Source organism: Danio rerio, chromosome 12 (genome assembly GCF_049306965.1).
Source record: "Danio rerio strain Tuebingen ecotype United States chromosome 12, GRCz12tu, whole genome shotgun sequence".
Taxonomy (NCBI): domain Eukaryota; kingdom Metazoa; phylum Chordata; class Actinopteri; order Cypriniformes; family Danionidae; genus Danio; species Danio rerio.
In genome coordinates this window covers 33563275-33585391 of record NC_133187.1, presented here as the reverse complement: position 1 = coordinate 33585391, position 22117 = coordinate 33563275, and the positions used below count along the sequence as shown (strand labels likewise).

The following is a 22117-nucleotide window of genomic DNA, read 5'->3' as shown; positions in this document are numbered from 1 at the left end:
ATGATTACCTGAGCTTCTCTAGACACTCCAACACATGTTTCTGAATGTTCTCATCCTTTTCATAGGTCTCCAGTAAAGAGATGGCGTCGTCGTGATTTTGGCAGTAGATCTTGTACACATCCTCCAACTGATCTTTGTAGCTTAGGAACACTTGACCTGGATGAAATAATTATTATGGTAAAATATCAATATGGAAACCGAACTCAAACTATAATGTGAGTTCAGTGATGTTTTTGCTCTAACCTATAGAGTCAGTGTCCTGGAGGGTCTTGTTGAGCCTACGGGAAAGGTCAATAACAGAGCTGATGTTTCCAAAAAGGCCATCAAAGTCAATACCCTGGACCTACAAGACAAGTGGACATTTAAAATAAAGATCTGAATGGCTCATAGTATGTAAATGTGAGTATTAGCTGGGATTTACAGACCTGTTTCTTCTGCAGAGGCTGAATGATCTCCTTCACACACATCTGAAGGTCTTTGATGTAGTCATGTTCAGTTTGCAGAAGCTCCTCGATGACCTTCGTCCTTTTCTCCAGCATCCTTAGTTCGGGGTCTTCAGAGTTGGCCGCCGACGCTGGTGATGATTCTAGAGATTTCGGCTGAGAGGCAAGAAGAGTCATCTCTGTTGACAGATAGAGAAAGAGAGAACGCCTTTGTCAAACTCAAGTAACTACCGTATTTGTCATTAACTTTCTGGTCAGCGATTATTATATTTTTCTGTATATACTATATATATTAGAGAATTGTTTTTATAAGAAACAGGAAGAAGTGATTGAAGTAGAATATATAAGGCAACAACAACAAAGATATACTGCGGTAAACTGATTGCGCAAACCAGATTCAAAAGTTGAACTAAAATTATTTTTAAAAATATGACAGTTTTAAAAATGTGTGGTCAAAACTTTAGGACAAACTTTTTTCCCTCTGCGGTTTTTATTCATTTCTTTGGATCTATGAACCGGAATAACTGTTGGCTTATTAAGGATATCTGTTGCAGTGCCTTTTCTTAGATTCTAACAGACATTCTTCAGAAATTCCCAACATGATAGAATGCAAGAAAGCAATAATGAACAATAGATAGATAATATAACAACAGAACGATATGGATGGATGTATGGATGGATAAATGAACAATAGATAAATAGAATGGACAAAGGATATATGGTAAAGAAAGAACGATAAATAGATAGTAAGAACAATAGATAGAGATAGATAAGAATAAAAAAAGATAGATAGAAAGATAGATAGAATAAACGATGATAGTATGAACGATAGTTTGAATGATACATAGAATGATAGCTAGAACAATCATACGGTTGATACATAGAACAATAGTGCGAATTATGTATAGAATGATACATAGAACGATAGTACGAACCATGCATAGATGCATAAACAATTGTATGAATCATAAAATGATATGTAATGATAGTACGAATCATGCATAGATAGTGAGAACGATGGATAGAATGAAAGTACGAATATAGATAGATAGATAGATAGATTGATAGATTGATAGATTGATAGATAGATAGATAGATAGATAGATAGATAGATAGATAGATAGATAGATAGATAGATAGATAGATAGATAGATAGATAGATAGATAGGATAGATAGATAGGATAGATAGATAGGATAGATAGATAGGATAGATAGGATAGATTAGATAGATATGACAAAATGAAGGAATAAATTGAACAATAAATGAATGATAAATAGATGGAATGGCAGAACGATTAGATAGACAAACCATAATTTGACTTTGGTTTCGCCAGTAGTGGATTCACAAAAAGATTTCACACTACTCTGAATGGTTTACACTCATTTATAAAACATGAAGACAGAACACGAGAGAACTGAATGAAGCTGCTAGGATGAATAGGACAGAGAAGGCAGTTTGCCCTGCATGTTGCCACTGGCCGTCCAGAGGATGTCATGGCTTGGAGTGAAGTTTGACTGCTCTTTGATCTCTGTGGTTCGATCTGGCACTAAGATGAGTCCAGGTCAGGAGAGTGTGGGAGGCAGATCTGCTCTCATGCATGGGTGCTTCTTTACAAAGCTGCCTGAAAGCCGGCTTTATGGACGTACAAAGGACTGTCAAAGCACGCAGTGAGACATGGACCCTCTCAGGAGAAAGGGGGAACCATCTGAGCTGGAACCTGGGACTTTGACTGTGACAATTACAACTGAAGGCTTCAACAAGTTGCAAATTAAAGCATTTAGGTATGTATGAGTGATGATACACAGTTAAAGTCACAATTATTAGCCCACCTATGATTTTTTCCCCCAATATTTCCAAAATGATGTTCAACAGAGTAGGGGATATTTCCAATTTTTTTTTCTTCTGGACAAAGTCTTAATCTTTTTTTTTTTTTTTTTTTTTTTGTTTGTTTTTTTGCTAGAATAAAGTTTTTCCTTTTTTAAAAAACATTTTAAGGTCAATATTATTAGCCCGCTTGAGCAGTATTTTTGTTTTGATAGTCTACAGAACAAACCATTATACAATGACTTGCCTAATTACTCTAATTTGCCTTTAAAAGCACTAAACTTGCACTTTAAGCTGAATACTAGCATCTTGAAAAATATCTATTAAAATATTATTTACTGTCATCATGGCAAAAAAGCAAAAAAACAACAACAGTTTTTTAGAAATTGGGGGAGGGGCTAATTTAGGCTAAATAGGCTAATATTCAACTTGGAGGGCTATGACTTCAACTGTACACGCTTGGTGAGTTTCTGTTTAATTTTACGGTCAAAATTAGAATAAAGAGCTTAAGACTTCTTAGCCATCTGATGCATTAAGTTACGCTGACATCACAAAACAATAAATCTTAATGTTGCTGATTGGGTAAAGACTGATAAGAGATTTGAATTCAAATTGCTTGTATCTCTTTTGAACATTTGACCTCTGAAATTTTACAGCACAATAGAAACTGTTCAGAAATGAAGCCTTCAGAGTTTTTCTTCGCACCACTATTCGACTGAGCAGAAGACATAACGTGCATTTTCAATGATTGATTTGAAATATTAAAAACAAAAATGACATACTTAAAACGCAACTAACTTCTAGAATTTCCAACAATACTTGGATATGCAAATTCAGATTTATTGGTTAAGAGGCTATGATGGCATTGATTAGCAACATTTTATAAATAAATAAATAAATAAATAAATAAATAAATAAATAAATAAATAAATAAATAAATAAAGAGACTAAGCAGAGTAAAATTAATGAAAATAAATAAATAAATAAATAAAAAGGGACTAAGCAGAAGGAAAGTTAATGAATGAATGAATTAAATTAAAAAGTAAAAAATAATAACAGATTTAATAAAAAAGTAAAATTGTAAAAATGTTATATTGTCCAGGACACAGCTTAACATGTTTAAACCTCAAATATGCACCATTCTCATTTTCCACAACACCTTAGCAGACCCAAATAAACAACAGATGAGCTCAAATAAAGCTAAGCTACCCTTTAATTTACAGTTATTTTCCATTTCTCTACAAAGCCCATTGACAGCATGAGGCAAAGTGTGAGGCCTATGCTAATAATAAATGGAAAAGGTCTTTACAGTATCGTTCATCCATGAACTAATCGTTCTACTTCACATACATACACACTTATTACCACTACAATGCAACCTGTTCTGACCCACATCTAGTTAACAGGCTTACAGTGTTCATTGTTCTGAACAAAATAATCTTCAAAGAGCAAATTCTCACAATAGCCTCTGAGTTTCGGCTTATGCATGATGATTATTTATGTGTGCTCAGACAGTCTAAAATGAACATTTGGATCAAAGACTTAATCAAACATGAACGCAGTGACTGTTAACTAATAATATTGGTGATTTATGATGGTTATAACTTCATAAAAGAAAAACTAGGACATGTAGTTTTGAAAAATATTTTACAGTACCAAAAACGCTACAGTAAGTTCAGCACATATCCATCTCATAGATTTATGTGTGTGTGTGTCATAGTCTGGTGAATGGCAGAAAGGGTAATCTCGACCAAGCACACACTCATACACAATGGTTCTCTATTTGTCTCTGTGGATGTAATTGATTGTGACATTATGTTTGGTCTGCTTTCAGGGTCGTGCTCTAGCTCCAGTGTTGCTCCATGTGTTGCTCAGATAGTTCCCACAAAAGGAGACCACAGGATGGCCAAAAGGGGAGGTTTGTTGAAAACACTAAATTCAAAAAAATACTCAACTCTCTATGCAAATTTCTTTTAAGAAAATGCTCAAAAATTTATATTTTCATAACTTCTGCAGGTTTCATTAAGGTATTGTTAAGACATTTTTAATACCCATTAAAAAAAATTTAGGGAATAAACTGAAGGGAACCCAATGGGTCTATTCTGTCTAAAATTTACAGTACACAATAAGTTGTATAAGAAACACCCTTCGTGACATTTTAGGGTTTAGGGTTTGAATATTCATTTTCCAAAAAAACTGAATATGGAAACAAAATTCATTGCAAAAAAAATTTAATAAAATAAAATAAAACAAAACAAACTTAAAATAAAGTAAATAAAAATAAATAATAATCACATCTCTGTATTTTTGGGCTAAATTGTGATACAGTATATACAGTACATCTTGGTATTTTCTATTTTACTAAAAAAAAATTACTATATTTGTTTTACATTTTTACATCCTTTTAGTGTCGTCCAATGAAAGTTGATGAAGTTTATTTCTAAGGGTTTAAAACAAATATAGTGAAAGTCACAATGGCTATACATTATATACAAAAAATGTTAAATCACTTGATATTAATAATCTAAAAAAAATAAAACTGTTTTGATTCCCCACTACGACAGCAACTTTATAGTTACATGTTAATAATAAAGCTAAATTGTCCATTGTGTATGTGTGTGAATGTGTGTGTGTTTCCCAGTGATGGGTTACAGCTGGAGGGGCATCCGATGCGTAAAACATGTGCTGGATAAGTTGGCGGTTCATTCCGCTGTGGCGACATCAGATTAATCAAGGGACTACGTTGAAAATAAAATAAATGAATGAATTAATGTTAGTTATAAAGTTTAATCAAGTTTTTGAAGGTTTTATGGCATTATCATGACTTTCTTATATGTACAGATGGCAAATATACCTGGGAAATTTAAGTTATGCACCACATCTCCATCATATTAAAACAATGCAAAAGCCTTTCAGAGCATCTGACGCTTTAAACAATACTTCCTAACTATAATATGATTTATTTTAAAGCCCTTAACATAAAACTTGACTAATGTTTAGGACAGATTGGCTTATGCACTCTCACTACAATTGTTACTCTTTGTCTTTCACTATTTTCAGATAGTTTGATTGAGATTGTATCGAACTACTGCTTTTTAATATACAGTAAACAGTATTGCCTCGTACAATGTAATAAAAAAAAAATGAGAGTAGTACAGTTACTAAGATACAGTAACTTGATTAAACTTCAAAACAAAGTGCTTTTTAATAGACAATGATGTAGAAGGGAGTTTACCATCTTAGCAGTTCACAGCCTTTCGCCATATTATTGTGTATTAATTCAAAACAAGCTGTTTTGGAAGCCTAATTTCCACAAAAAGTTTCTGAACTAACAAACTTTGAGTTCTGAAATGTCATGATCTTTTTATTCTACAATAACATCCTTTATGTCAAAGGACTTGATTTCTCAGTTCATGACTGCTTTAAGTTTGCATACATTGTATAACAATAGCTTCTCACAAATTAAACTGTTAAAGGCAAGTGAAACTGAAAATGCTGGTGAACTTAATGTGCAAAGATAATGTCCTCATATTTGTGTGATGACCAACACTGAAAACACCACAAACATTACTTGTGCTTCAGCATGTGTGTAGAAGACAAAACCACGTGTCTAAGGGGTTCATTCAAGAAGAACATGCAGGATTCATATTTAAATATTATTCTGCCTTTTAATATTCATAAAACTTTTCTATATGACAATACCAATTAAATGTTCTGACTGATGTGTTTATTTTTCTTATATTAGCTGAGTTTCATGGCATACAGTGTTCAAAAGTAAATCAATATTTATGGATTCCACAATTCTATCCACGTCACAGAAACCACAGGGCCCTAAACTAATGCAGTGACTTTGAAATTCATTTTTGACTATGATTTCTTGCTTCTATTTAAGACCTTATTTGCCATACATTTTAAATACTGATATTTTTGTGAAAGTTAAATTTAGGGGTTTTATAAAAGATATGGTTCAAAAATTTAACATTGTAAATAAAAAAGCTGCAGAGAAACTAATAATGTCCTGACAGAAAATTATGATAAATGGAAATAAGATTTCGGTAACACTAAGTACTAGGGCTGCACTATATATCATTTACCATTGATAACGCAATGTGTGAATGTGCAATAATCATCGCAGCATCTGTAATGTGGAGTCAGGATTATAGTTCACTGAAAAAAATTATGTCTGCAAAATTGTTACAAACAATTTAAAAGTGTTGAATTTAAACAAACAAATAAAATTTTGTAATGTTCATAACTTCATTTATTTATTTAAATTCAGCCCAAATAAACTGTTTACAACCACTTAACTTAAAAAAAATTGTAAAACCAAGTAATCATCTTTGAATATTGTTATAGTGTTATATTATAGTGTTGAGCAGGTACAAATGTAAAGTCATTTCAGTTCAACCATAAAAATGAGAAAGTTCATTAATTGTGTGTGTTTTAAGGCCAGTGACTGTGTACGCATTTTAAATGAGCTTAAAGCATTTGGGCACAAGGAATTATTGCATTTGGTAGCTTTAACAACAGTTATTTTTATTTAATAAATGTATATAATCAAGACGATACAACTTTATTGTTTGTTTGATTATTATTACTGTATTTATCTATGCTGGCAACTAGTCTATTATATTTATATCGGCAGATTAACTCCTCAACAAAATCTTCCCATTCAATATAAATTAATAATTTTGAAATAGAGCTATTTAAGTTATTTGGTGAAATATCACAATATAAAGTGCAGAAAATAAAAATATCGTAATGTACGTTTTTTTATACTGTGCAGCCCTATAAGTGTTAATTCCAACTGTTAAATACAGGCTTATAAATAAGATATTGGCTGTTTACTACAATTTACAAAGTATGAACTTACTTTACATCTCTAATCTTACCCAATGCCTAAACCTAACTACTACTTTACTATTTTAATGGTTTACTAATAGCAAGAACTATCACAAAATACTTAAAACTTAACATGTAACACTTGTTTTCAGAGATCTTATACCTTTGGCCCTGACTCTATAAAAAGCTACAAAATAAAACATAGGACCATGAAAGTCAATAAATAATAGCCAACATTTCACTGTTCACGCTCCATAAAACAAGTACTGTTAAATCTAAACAGACCAACCCAACTATACATGGTTCTCACACACAAATCAAAGAAGCATAAACCAGCATACACAATGCCTTCTCTCACAAACACCTTTACTCCACAAACCTGACACTGATGTGCAAATCATAATAATCATTCCTGCTTATATACAGCAAATGCTCTCTTTCTTCAAGAGTTCCAGTGTAAGCAGATAGAAAGAAAAGACAGGGCCTCTAAGACATCACCCACCTGTTACCCCCCAAACTCTTCACATCTTCACTGCCACACACAAATACACAGCAGAGGTCAAAGGCGGTGTGCTTCTCTAAAGCCAAGCAGAATCACTGGAATACAACTCCATTCTGTCCTCACATTACCATCTGAATGCATGGGAACCTGAACCATTTACACACAACTGACTGAGCACAGAGACAGTCACTCACATGCCAAAGCCTGGAGCTGGAGCTTTGATGGTGTTAAACACACTAGAATGGCTGTCTGATTTAGAAAAGTCTACTCCGTGTTTTTGGAGTAACCGGCTGTTCGGGGCCCGGCTCCTCCTCACTGAGGCTGAATTCCATCATGATCTTGAGGATCTCTCAATGCCAAGACCTCTTCGCCTTTCATCACTCTTAATCTCTTTCGGTTTAAAGTGGGAGTCTTTGTTAAGGTGTACCAGGCGAGCAGGTGGGCATCCATTTCAATAGTGGGCATTAATTCAAATGTGCATCAATTAATGATTATTATAGCTAACTATAATAGTTAAAGCATATTGTAAAAATAAACAATAATAAAAATAATAATAATGACATAATGAAAAACAAAGGCTTCTAGATTAAGCTTATTTTACCAAAATAAAACATGACCCTGCCTTGATTTTTTATTATTTAATCAGGACAGTAAGGGCTGACATTGCTTAGACAACAGTTTAGTCACTTAACAGAAATAATGTAGAGTATAGAATATAAAGTCATGGTGCTGTGGAAAAAGAATTATTATTGTGTATGACTCCCATGAGCTCAGAGGACTGCATCCATACATCTCTACAATGACTCAAATAACTCATTAATAAAGTCATCTGGAATAGAAAAGAAAGCGCTCTTGTAGGACTCCCAAAGTTCATCAAGATTCTTTGGATTTATCTTCGATGCCTCCTCCATCATCTTAACCAAGACATGCTCAATAATGTTCATGTCTGATGACTGGGCTGGCCAATCCTGGAGCATCTTGAACTTCTTTGCTTTCAGGAACTTTGATGTGGAGGCTGAAGTATGAAAAGGAGCGTATCCTGCTGAAGAATTTGCCCTTTTCTGTGGTTTGTAATGTAATGGGCAGCACAAATGTCTTGATACCTCAGGCTGTTGATGTTGTCTCCACTCTGCAGATCTCTCGCACGCCCCCATTCTGAATGAAACCCCGAACCATGATTTTTTCTTCACCAAACTTGACTGATTTCTGTAAGAATCTCGGGTCCATGCAGGTTCCAAAAGCTCTTCTGTAGTGTTTGTGATCATTGGCATGCAGTTGAGCAGATGAAATATAGAAGTCATTAATTGTCGTTTACAATTAGACTTTTGTCAGGTAGTGTATAATAATAAATAATAATAACAATAATCACACCAATGACAAATTATTAAATACATAAGTGAAATTAATAGAATTATTAATATGTTAACTATTTTATGTTTTTATCAATTTGTAAAAATTTTAAATACTAAAAATATAACACACTGATGGTGGACTCTCTGAAATACTACTCTTTCAAAAAACTATCAGCAAAGTCAAACAAGTCATTTTGCAAGGACAAATGCGCTACAGAGTAAGCTAATCCATTTTATCACTCTGAAAATGAAACGATAACGCTGTTATTCATGTGAAACTAAGGGGTGTTTTATGACTGTGCTGAGCTGTTTTTGTCCCTTTCTAAGGTCACATGAATTATAAACACAAAGTTCACATGAGACCGCCCATTTACCATGGATACCTTTCACAGCTTGAGAGTAAATGTGAGAGCGAGACACACGTAGTATGTGAGTGAAAACATTCTGCATGTTTTTGCAAGCCACAAATATCCAGGCTTTTTGACAGATTTACAGCACCAGTCAGAATTAAAAACTAAGTAAAGCTGAATAGGTTTACATGGCTTGGAAAATGACAGAATGTTGCACTCAAATCTTATAAGGCTTACTGCTGAAATCCTGCATATGTAAAAATTAAACAGTAATTTGATTTCAAACATATTACGTATAAACAAAAACAAGGCCAAAACTCATTGCAAAAGAGTCGCAAACGCACTCTCAGTCTCACTCTGGTACAGAAATCTGCGTCAATGAAACCATTTTGTGTTGTTGTAGAAAAGGCTGCTGGTTCACATTCCAGCTTTCTGTGTGGGATATGACACACCCGTAAAAAAACGTGAGCAAGCTTTCCATTAACCAGTCCACATCCTGTCTTACTCATGCTTATTTCAAAACACCTTACTTGGAAATTTAAATAAAGACTAAAGTTGTTTGCTAATAAATGTGAAAACAAATAAATTTTCCGTACACATTTTCCTAGCATCTAAAAACCAATGAGCTGGAATGTCAGATGAAGGCCTGAGAGATGAATCAAAAGTGATTCTCATGTGCATTTTGTCAGTAAAGCCGGATCTACTTAAGCTCCAGCATGAAGCAAAAGAGCTATATTATCTTGACAAACTACAAAAAAAATCTCTTTTAAATCAAATTTTATTTAATCAGTCGATAATGACATTGAGATAATCGTTCTGTGATAAAGATAGCTGTTTGACTTGCTTCTCTTTGAACTACGGCTCTGTGTAGTAAATGATGCAAGTGAAGTTACACAGTACACATATAATAACAAAGTTTTACTCCAAACTCACTTCACAATGTGCTTGACAATCACAGCTTTGTTCAATCACAGTCAGTACCTGATTGGGAGACTACATGGGAAAGCTAGGTTGCTGCCAGAAGAAGTGTTAATGGGGTCAGTAGGGAGTGCTCAACCTGCGGTCTGTGTGGGTCCTAACGCCCCAGTATATTGATGGGGACTCTATACTGCTCAGTGAGCGCCGTCTTTCAGATAAGACATTAAACCGAGGTTCTGACTCTCTGTCCTTCGGTCATCCTGGCCAAATTTGCTCACTGGCCTCTGTCCAGCATGGCCTCCTTATCATGCCCATATCATAAATGGCTTCAACACTCTCCTCTCCACCAATCAGCTGGTGTGCCGTCTGGTGCAATATGGCTGCTGTCGCATCTTCCAGGAGGATGCTGTACATTGGTGGTGGTTAAAGAGATTCCCCCCAAAAAGTTGTGTAAAGCACTTTGAGTGTCCAGAAAAGCGCTATATAAACGTAAGGAATTATTATTATTATTAAATAAAAAACCTTTAAAAACTATAGTGAACTAAATGTATGCACAACAGTCTGTCCAGGTGAGTGATCAAATATGGACTATAAATACAGAAGTTTTAAACAAATATTTTTGTAAGGATGATTAATAAACCATATAGAGTTTAGCAACAGGGAAAATAGTAATTGCAATAGTAAATAGAGGTTTACATGAAAATAAGAAGATTAAGACATGTTTCCAATTAAGACTGTGGTCTCAAACTTAATTCCTGGAGGGCCGTAAGCTCTGCATAGTTTAGCTCCAACCTCCTCGAACTCATACCTGCTTAATAGTCTCTATAGTCTTGAACACCTTGGTTATTTGGATCAGCTGTGTTTGATTAGAGTTGGAGCAAAACTTTGCAGAGCAGCAGCCCTCCATCAAGTTTGAGACCTACGATTTAAGTCCAACAAGACACGATTTAAGTAAATTGAATTACATTTTTGAAATTTAAGACATTTCAAGACTTTTTAAAACCCTGCCAACACCCTGAAAAAAACGTATAAATGTCACTTATAGATGTTAAACCTCTTAAATTGGTACATGTTAACACAAACCCATGAAAATGAATACAAATTGTGTATTATTATTTATCCCAGACCAGTTTAAAACTTGGAAATGTTACTTTGTAAAGAAACATTACATGCCTCTGCACATACAGTCCTGCAGTTTTATCTGTTAAAATCCTTTAAGGCTTGTTCGAAAAATGGCCAACATTTGGATATGATAATATCATCACATAGGAAATTAGATTTAACACTGCTAATTTCCCCTCACTAATACGAATAAGTGTTTCTCTGCATTATTCAATATAAAACCAAACCAAATAATTTCCAAACAAAGCATTTTTAAAAAAATGTAATCCACCAATTACCCATTACAAAGTGCCTTGTTTAACAAAGCAATGTGCAGTAAAATGCTCTTAAAATGCTTTTAAACCTCTGCCACTTCACAAGCCACTTCAGATCAAAACAAACCATTTTTGACCTTAATTAAATGCTTAGCTTGTAACAAGGAGGGAGATTTAAGGCATGAGCATTTAAAGCACACATTAATTGTACAAAAGAGTCATTACATGTCAAAACTCAAGAGTTTTTCATGTCATGACCCCTTTAACAAATACACCACCATGAGCAAGCCTACCATCTCACAGTTTAATCAAACACACCTGCATAAACACTGTACAACCAATGTGCAGTCAACACATATAATATCATCAAAATCTAAACTGTATCTTGACTAATTTTAGCATTATGCTTGCATTTCAGCTTCACAAAACCACTGTTTTCCCACAGAAGTCCTGATTCACCAAATCTGATAAGATCACGCTTATGACTCAATGTGCATACTGGCATAGTCCAAGTCATGTAGTCATACTTAATCCCCCCAACAGGCAGAGATTAGTATTATAAAGATATGCTCTAATTGCATCCATCCTAACACTTATATCCTTTTATTAAAAGGCCCACTAGGACGAAGCACAATGCTAGTGCACAAAATGAAAGATGTGATATATGGCTACAGTAACAGCCCTCCCTCTACAGTTACACAAAGAAGAGATTTATTACTATCATAGATCCTGATGCCCACTGTTCACTGACACATTTGTGCTGTTCCAGACATGAAGGGACATGAGGGGGTCCAGAAATGCGCTTGAGTGCTGATAAACTAAGGCCTTGTTTCTGAAGTAGTCATCTGATTCTGAGGCCCATTGACTTTTCCACATGAAATTACTATTTAGGTTTGGATTTTGTTGATATTTTGTAAAGATCTCATTTACATGACCACTCGAAGTACTACTGAATAAACTATGCCATTTAACATGGCTTATAAATGAGCATGAAAACACTATCATAGAAATATATTATGCATTTTAGTATATATAAAAGCCAAATATGTATTGTTTTAGTGCACTTTCTTTCCATAGCTGTATCAATGGATCTATTAAAATATACAATCAATTGCATTTTTGACTACCTCTGGAAATGGCCAAAAGTGAAAAAGCTCAAAACGTTTTACAGTCCTTGTAATTGGACTGACAAAAAAGTTAATACCATGTTTAAATGGTGCCCTAAGAGAACAGTACTTTCAGTAACTTGGCAAAAAAAAAAAAAAAAACACTGATCATGGGGGGGTAAATATTCAAAGCACAAGTTAAAAATTCATCAAGTCAACGGCAAAGCAATGATGTTTAGGACCAGGCATTAATATAGCATTTGTTTTGAGAGTTTGCATGAGAGCTCCTGACCTACATTAACTAGCTAATTCCATCCTCAGCCCATGACTTGAGGCTTTTGTCTGCCAAGCTGGCCCTTGACTTAATGTTGTACAAACGTTGTGTGAGGGTTGGCTGAAGGTTTTCACCTAATCCCCTTCCAGACCATTGGCATGAGCATCTGCACAAGGATTACAAAGACTAGCAACAGGCGACTTAATATATAAAAGGCACATCAACACACTTCAATATTGTAATTCCATATTCTGCAGAGAAGTATCATTATGTTGATACTTATATATACAAAAGGACAACTAAAGTTTTTAACATAATTATTTTTTATAATATTTTCAAAGACCATCTTCAGGTGTAGTGTAGACTTCACATTTCTAAGCAACTTCCTAAACTCTCTGAATAAACATGTACAACTGTATTGTCCAACAACATTTACAAATTAAGGAAAGGTTAGCCAAAATAGAGTGGGAGTCTAAAAGTCTAAATAAGATAACCCCAGACTATGAGTCAGGCTGGCTCCTCTTCATAGTTCCCTAAACTCAACAATAAGAGGTCTTCGAAGGCTATATGGATTGGGGAGGGTACTGGTACCAAGCACATCCTAGTCCCAGAGATTTCCCTTGGAGTCTCTTTTCCTCCTCCTCCTCCACACTGAGGTGCTGACTGGAGCACTAGGCTACAGAGGATTACCCGGGGCTGAACTGACCACCTGCTCTGTGTTAGATATGACACAAGCCAGACGAATCTCCCACTGAGACACCCACTGCAGGGACTCATCACCGACTGCTGACAGTAATAACAAACAAAGACACCTTATGCTAAAAACTAATTACACTGAAAAGGCTTTTAAAACCATTCTTCAATGTCAAAAGTGAACAGTACTGATATGCAATGGCCAACAGTCATGTTAAAGATACATCTCTATCATTGCATTAAAAAATAAAAACCACAAACCAACTGACTTTTGCAAACAATCTAGTCAACTGCTAACTTTTAGGCAATTTTTCAGCAATTTAAGTGTTTATTAGTAGCAGTAGTGGAATATAACTTTAATAGATAAAAATAACCAGTTTATGACATAAACTTGACATGTTAGGTACAAAGGGAAAAAATAATATCCAAATATGAAATTGTTATAAAATGAAGCAACCTTAAACATCCAAATATTATTTTTGAGGCCCATGTAAAATCTGATGCAAAACATTAAATTCTTGGCTTTGCTTGAACTATTTATTTGCACTGTTGTTCTTATCCTTTGTCTGGAGTAACAGTGTCAAACACTAGTGGTTGTCAAAAAACTAAGGAGGCCTGGAAAGGGAGGGAGAGTGAGTGCTAAAGAGATGGTGGGTCGACAACAAAATTCAGAAAAGTAATTCAACTTGTTGGACCAGTTTCTCACTCCCTGCAAGTTTCCATGTTCACATTAAGAGAAAAAAAAAACATGTGAAACTCAGCACAACACTAGCAGCTTCAATGGGCAGTCTCAAAGACATGCATACCTATGCATTAACGCAGTGACAGCATAATCAGCACCTTTGGCATTTCCTGAATTGATTTGGAGATATCCAATAGCAGAGCTCTATGCAAGGTCAAAGGCTAGCTACAAACACTTGATATCCACATGGACATTACTACAGTTGTTAGATGACTCATTTGTTTACATCAACCAAACACTACTCCACTCACCACTCCAGTGTGCATATTGCCTTCTAGCATCACATATTTATTTTCATGGTACTTGAGGTGCGGGTGGTACTCATGTGCTTTACCTTGTTTCTTTTTCCTGTTGGTAGCAAACTCTGACTTCCTGAGAGAGCTGGGTGCAGTCTTCCTATAGATGCTGTTCCTGTCCAGTGAACCCACGTAAAAAGGTTTTCGTCTCTGACCTTCCACATCCAGTTTGTCTGAACCTCTGCGATCCCTGTACTGGTCCTTGTAGTCATAACAGTCAAGTTCACCAGAATCTTCATATGGCTGCCTCTCCTTCGGTGTCTTCTTATAGCGATAAACATCCTTTTCCCATTCCTTGTAGCTTCTTTCACTCCGGTCAGTGCTGTAGCCGTCTTGTTTATATTCTAGTGAATTGGACCTTACATCTTTGTAACGCTCTCTGCTTTTATGGTCATAATGATCACTCTCACAACCCTTGTCATCATAGCAGTCTTTAACACCACTATCATAACGTTCATCTTTCCAGTAGTTTCTATCCTCATTTTCTTTGCAATACCTTTGATCAGACTGATTTTTTTCTCTGTAATCATACCGATCTCTTGGTTTGAGGTCATAGTGGTTGCCTTTCTTACGCTCGTACCATTCCTTGTCATCAACTTTATAGTATTCCTTTTCTCCTGTCCTTTCTCTATGGTCACAGTAGTCATCCTTCCTAAAGTCACTCTTAATCTTCTCTTTTTCTTTGTAATCATAGTATTCTCCTTTCCTTTGTGCAAGCCGATCATAGTCCCTTCGATCAAGTGAGTCTCTTTCATTATACTGATAGCAGTCACCTCTCTTACGACGTTCCTCACAGTAACTACGATCATAGCGGTCTCTGTCATCACTCTGGTTTTTATTTCTACGATCACAATGGTCATAATGGTAACTGTCTCTGGAGTCATAGTGGTCTGTTTCTCTATATCTGTACCTGTCCCTTTTCCTGTCATCATAATTTTCTTGATATTTACTATCATAGTGCTTGTCTCTGCGGTCATAACGATCATACTTGTCCAGTTCTTTATGATCATAGTATTCCCGACCCCTACGATCACTATTTCTGTAATTATCTAGCTCCTTATCATAGCTGTCCCGGTTTTCACGGTCAAAGCTGCATGTATACCGATCTCTGCGGCTGTAAGGTTCTCTGCCTTCATAGTACTCATCTGATTCCCAAGAAGGGTTCTGGGACACAAGGTCGGGACGTTCTTTACTCCTTGGACTCTGTGCAAAATCTCTGTGGTCAGAGTAATCCAGTTCTTCTTGATGTTGATAAAAACAGTTATTGCCTGTCCATTCCTGTGGCTTCCTTGGCTCCTGGTAGACTGCTTCAGGAGACTGATAGAAGAATTGTTGGGGAGGGACATCGCGGTAAGGATTCTTGTCCCAGTCCTCATATTCCCAGCATTGTTGACGGTAGCCATTGGCTTGTCCGAGGTAGGCCTGGTGCTCCCAGTGTCCAGGTGAGGGTCTGAAGTCCTGTGGGCATATAACTGGCTGTGGCTGAATCTGCTGCTGCTGAAAATGCAGTATTTGCATGCATCGCTCCTTCTCCCAGCTTTCACTCACCAACTCCTCCACACTCTTACCTCTCTTGGGAGGAAGCCTATTGAAGTCCCAGGGCACTGGGGCAAATGGCATAGGGTGTCCCAAGATCACCTGTCCCTTCATTATGGTTACAAAGTCCACAAACAGGGCAAGCTGTGTTAGCTTACCCAGATTTCACATTCCAGGTCCATATGTAGAGGAATCCACCTGTCAGTCATGCTCAAACTCTTGATCTCGCTCAAACTCTCTGTATCCGATGGCTGACTAAACAGGACTGTCTGGTTCAGACCTGAGAAACTCAACCTCTCTCTCTCTGCCTGTTTCTCCGCCTACCCAGCCAATAGGAGGAAGAGAGGGAAGGAGGTGGGGGAGGGAAGAAGCAACAACAGAGAGGAGGAAAAGGGGAGGCATTTAGGGTTAATCATTGAACGTAGTCACATGAATGGATTACAAGGAGGCTGTGATTGGCTGGAGTCTCTGTTTGCAAGAAAACACAGGCTGAACTTCACAAAAGAGGAGGGAGTATTATCCTCCTTCATTCCACAAACTTCTTTGAGGTGTTTTTAAAGTCTCTGTTGCTCACAAGCAAAGCTGTATCTCCCTCTTGAGGACTCTTTTTAGAGTAGTGTCCAACTTAAATAAAGATCCTGAAGCACTATTTCACAGTTTGCTAGTGGTTTAACAACTTAAGCAGGTGTTTATGCTTACAGAAAAAAAACTAACAAAGTTCCATCAAAACGGGATCATGGCATTATCTGTTCCAACTTGCTCAACCATACCTGTTTTAGAGTAGCAAGTTTCCCATGAATTTCATAATCTTTCATGTTTCAACAAGATGACATGTGAAAATTTGACACTGTGATTATTTCAGAGAGCACCGTGCACTGAAGAGTGCCTGCATACTCTACAATGAGCCATTGTTAAAGGCTGGCCCTCGTTTCACAGACTAGGGCATCTTTTCATGCAGGAAGAAAAAAAAAGCATGCTATTCATGAGCTTCAGTATAGTATATCACTCCACTCAACAAAGACAAAACAGTACACAGTACTATGATTTTCTATGTGCACACAGTGCTGAGAATGTGCCACTAAATACAAATCTTAGTAATGTGAAAACAGTAAACAGAAAACAAGAAAAGGTATTTTGCTACAGCCACTTAATGGATTAAAGTTAATACTATTGTACAATCTAGGGTCTAAAAGAAATCGAGAATAAGGAATTCTGTGGGCCCGATTGCATGTTCTCTCTTCTTTATAAACCTGGGTATTATGATAATCAGTGGCTAAGATCTCACAGTTCTTTACATGGGGCAGACCGAAACTGCATGTTGTTTTTCAGATCAGGGACATCAGGAGCAACATTCCTCTTGTGTAATGGACTTGTTTTACTTTGTTTACACAAGTATAAAACCCATTGCAACTGCACAGACCTTTCTTTCAAATGTGTTGTACTGAGTTAAAACAATCAATGCATTTCCTAAATCTGCACAATAACATAACTGTTATTAACATTTTTGCTCGAGTTTAAAAAGAAAAAAATACAAACAAATGCAAAAAGAAAATGCAAAGTGTGAAAGACAAAAGTAAGTCTTTAGGAATTTGGACATTGTAGTAAGTTCTTTAAAAAAAACTGTTTACCCAAAAAAGAAATGTTTGTTATTATGTATACACTATTTTGCTGTTCTAAATAATCTTGACTTTCATTCCTCAGTTGAAAACAAAATATGATATTCTGAAGAAAGCTGGAAATCATTGACTTTTAGTCTTTTTAACTATGTAAGTAAATGGTTACAGGTTTTCAGCTTTTTCATAAATATTTGGAACCAGTTGAGGGTGAGTAAATGGTGAGAAATTTTATTTTAGGTGAACTATGCCTTTCACATCCCGGGTATCTCATTAAGGACAAATGCAAGCCTGATGATCAAAAGCATTTGCGATCACTGTGCCTCAATGAGTGCCCATTTCACACATTTTGATCAGCCCAGATCTATCAAAGTACACAAAAGGACTCCAAAAAGTAATTACAGCAACGAAGCATTTAAAAGCATGCTTGTGATAGAGGAAACACAGGTCTAGCAAGCCACTCTTCTCATCTATGTTATTAGAACAGCCCTTCATCCAATCTCTCACAGCCTTTCCAGCAGGCGATGGGATCATGCAGCTCCTTAAAGAGCCTTCTGTTAACCTGAATAGGCTTTGTGCATGAGACAGGCACAGAAAAGCTGGGAGCTGGAGATTAGAACCAGAACACAAATTAGCTCCTGATGCTTTTTATGAGCACCAAAACACATCCCAATTAGAACAAGTATTTTATATGAGACAAAAGAAGGCTAAAATTGGACACTCATAAGCATTAATAAGCCTGTCAGAAACAAAATATTAACTGTCTTCCATCCAACAGCATGACTATGGAAAAGACTGTTCCCTGAAAGAGAATGATACTTGCGAAACATAAGAGCCTGTAGGTCTTCAAAATGACCCAAAACCTTCTCTTTCTTTCTTTTTCTTTAATTCTTTATTTCTCTTAATATGCCTTAAATTTTATCTAACCTATTCATAAGCTTTAATCAATCCATAATACACTTTATTATTTTTTTTCATTCCAGAAAAGATAAGGAAATAAGAAACTTGTCTCCCCCTCCTTAAGAAAATTGCTGTTCAGCAAGCCTGGCTCAATAGCTGATAGGCTCTCAACTCCCTGCACTATAACAATAAATAACCATTGTTTCCACCCTCCCTACTGAGAAACACACCCTGTTATGATAAATGTGGAAACACTCAGACAGACAGACATACCTAAATGCATAAAGAGAAACTTACGAGGAAATTGAGCTACCATTATGACACACAATGACTGAATTTGACATGCATTGCTGTAGTCATATGAAATAAAAACCAGTTAATTACGCCTGGATTATCAAATTATAGTGCATTAACACACGCGCGCGCGCGGAAAAAGAAAAAGTCAGAAGTTTTTATGTTTTTGAAAGTCTCTTCTGCTCATCAAGGCTGCATTTATTTGTTTAAAATAAAACAAAAACATGACTGTGTTTTTTATATAAATATAGTCCAGTGTAACACAGTCTTTCACAAACAAACATATATTGCTTATTTAGTGCTATATTATGACAAATTTGTATTGGTGCTCAGTCATTATCATATTGGAATTATTTTTATCAATGTTTAAAACAGTTGTACTGCTTCATATATTAGCAGAAACAGTAATATACTTTAGTTTTTAAGAATCTTTGATAAATAGAAAGTTAAAAACACCAGCAATTTGGGCGCACGGATCACAACACACAATTCGGAATGCACATGATGACCCACGGATTAATAACTGTTTTGAACTTGTAGGTTAATCCAACATTATTACAATTGCAGAGAGATCGCCTCCCGCGTTATTCAAATCACGTGTATGAAAGCATTTTTGCTTCCCTGTAAAATATAAGATGACAGTAAAAGTTGTGGTGGGACCTACCTAAATGCTTTCTTACGTTATTAATTAAAGGTGTTTTCTGTCACTGTTTTTTAGTCTGCATTAATGCATGCAGTGTAAAGCTGCACAATTAAACATTAAAAGATTGTGATCTCAATTTAAACCTGCACAACATTAATGATAAATGTTAATTATTTGCATGAATGATAAATGATAATGATTTGCATAGGTTTATTAATCCTTTCGAAGTGCTGGTTATATGATCGAGAGAGATTCAATATTTACACTTTTTAACTTGGTTACAAACAATTAAATAACACAGAAGTACTGGAATAACTACTTTAGATATAAACGCTGATGTGGTAAAGATTAAAATCACTATGATGCTGTTAAATGTTATAGCAATTGCATTGTGTAACCAATGTGTGGTGACAAACAACCATCAAAATTATGTCACTGAATAGGTATTCCAAATTGATCCACCTATAATGAAACACGGTTCAATGTGTGAATTATGTTCGAAATAAGTTGTAGACGATGTTAGATTTTTATATTTAGCATTATCAGCAACAGTAGCAAAGATCATTTTTCATATTGAATATGTTTCTTTTTTTCAGCTGGTTCTTTCTTGAATTTTATTTTTGTTAAAAAAACAGGTTCTAAGTTATGTTTGTTAAAATCACTGGTTTTTGTAGTAATAGTTTTGTATAAATGAAAAGCAATTGACATTTGTCTCCTCTCCTTTTTGCTCATCTGAAAAATGGTCCGATCCGTGACTTAAAAACCGTATGTGATCAGAACTATGAGATTTGTGATCTGTTACACCACCATCACCACCATTTATTTAAATAATTAACTTTATTTATCACCAATAATACACATACGTATAAACAATTATAACAAAATTAAAAAATATATATTATTTAGATTTTTTTAGGCAATAAATTGTTTTGTACAAAACATTTTATAATAGCAAAGTGAAAAAAATCTAAAAGTATGGTTTTAAAACTTAAGTAGATTCAACTACATACAAAACACTTCTGCTCATATCCACTGTGGTTAGTCAAAGACATGAAGGCATTACAGAAAACAAGTGGTATTCACCAAGACTTGGGCAGTGCTCCAAACCAAAGACATGCATCACTGTGTCCATTAATCACTTCTGAACAGCCCCTGAAAAAACTTCTTAAACCAAAACACCTTCCAAGTTTTGAATTTAATTCCTTGACCATTACTTTTGAAAATACATGGATGTGCCTATACAAAGCAGGTTATACTTATCAAACCATGGTGTGTACACAGCTGTGTGCAAACAGTGACACATAATGTCACATGCACAAAGTAATAGCATTAAACAGAAATAGATTGCTTTTAAAACTATAATACAACAAACCGAGAAATGATCAAGAAATCATGTCAGATCAAGTCTTACCTGAAACTTGTGTAGTTCTGGTTCTAAAAGCATGGCTAAGAAGTGCTGTGAAATGCATCACAGGTTGCACTATAGAGCTCCAGATTCTGGCTCTAAAACTACTGCTGCTCATGATCTCCAAAGAGACAGGACTTTACCAAAAATCACAGGGATTTTGGGAGTAAAGAGACATGCAGAGAGAATTGTAGAAATAGAGAGCAAGAAAAACAGAGGAAAAAACAGGGGCACAAAGAGGCCACCGCTCTCATACTATAGCTTAAGAATGTACTTCATATGTATGTGGGAAAAGTACAGCCAACAGGACTAAGATTCCACACATATATCTACAAAATACCCACGTTAAAGCAATTATAAGATGACACTAATCATATGCCAAAATTCAATATATCCTGATAATGAAAATGAATGGCATTAATATTATAGGCACTTTAAAATACAGTGGATCATTGTTTTATTCTTTAAACTTTTAAAGGGCTCTTTAAAAATATATATATTGTTGCATTGGGAGAGGTGATCATCACAGCACCAAATGCTAAGAGACTTTATAGGCAGTTTATTTTCAATCATTAACATTTTCATATGTTAAGCTGTCCTTCAACACAGAAAATTCAGTGACTTTTTAAAGTTCTTTTGTTCATTAACTCTGAACAGCAAGGTTCTATTTAACATCAGTTAATGTAACTAAAGTCAATGCAATGTAAAATAAAGCATCTATTATTTTACGTAGTCAATTTCTTAATGCCATTATAAAAAAGTCATAATAATTTATCAAATGGAGTAAATAATAAAATAGTGTTTTACTATTAACACAGTAACTAGTAAATCTGTCTTTTTCTTACTGTTGATTTGAATCTATTAAGTGACATTTAGTAATGATGCTTCATAAAAACTTTATCTTTTGAATTTTGTAATTCTTTTACAATTCAATTCTTTTACTTTGGACATGCATATACAATAAAACAGTAAATGAAGTATTTCTTTGGTTATTATACCTCTTAAA

The 22117-nt window shown here is 35.3% G+C and overlaps 1 protein-coding gene and 1 long non-coding RNA gene across 7 annotated transcripts in view; both read right to left on the bottom strand.

Annotated features, from left to right (window-relative positions):
* The window catches only part of dnmbp (dynamin binding protein), a 72186-nt gene that overhangs the window by 20180 nt on the left and 29889 nt on the right, over positions 1-22117 (bottom strand). For 4 of the 6 annotated variants that reach the window (NM_001424046.1, XM_073917264.1, XM_073917265.1 and 1 more), the window contains 3 exons: positions 426-622; positions 244-343; positions 9-156 (listed from right to left, as the gene is read on the bottom strand). In NM_001424046.1, coding sequence (NP_001410975.1) covers positions 9-156; positions 244-343; positions 426-622 — 445 coding nt within the window. Of the gene's footprint in view, positions 1-8; positions 157-243; positions 344-425; positions 623-14758; positions 16524-22117 lie in introns of those variants that run through there. The other 2 variants (XM_005156346.5, XM_073917266.1) reach the window with 1 other exon arrangement.
* LOC141376824 (uncharacterized) lies at positions 8200-11152 on the bottom strand. The gene is made up of 2 exons (XR_012388067.1): positions 11042-11152; positions 8200-10712 (listed from the first exon to the last, which is right to left on the bottom strand). It is a non-coding gene; the product is annotated as an uncharacterized lncRNA (long non-coding RNA).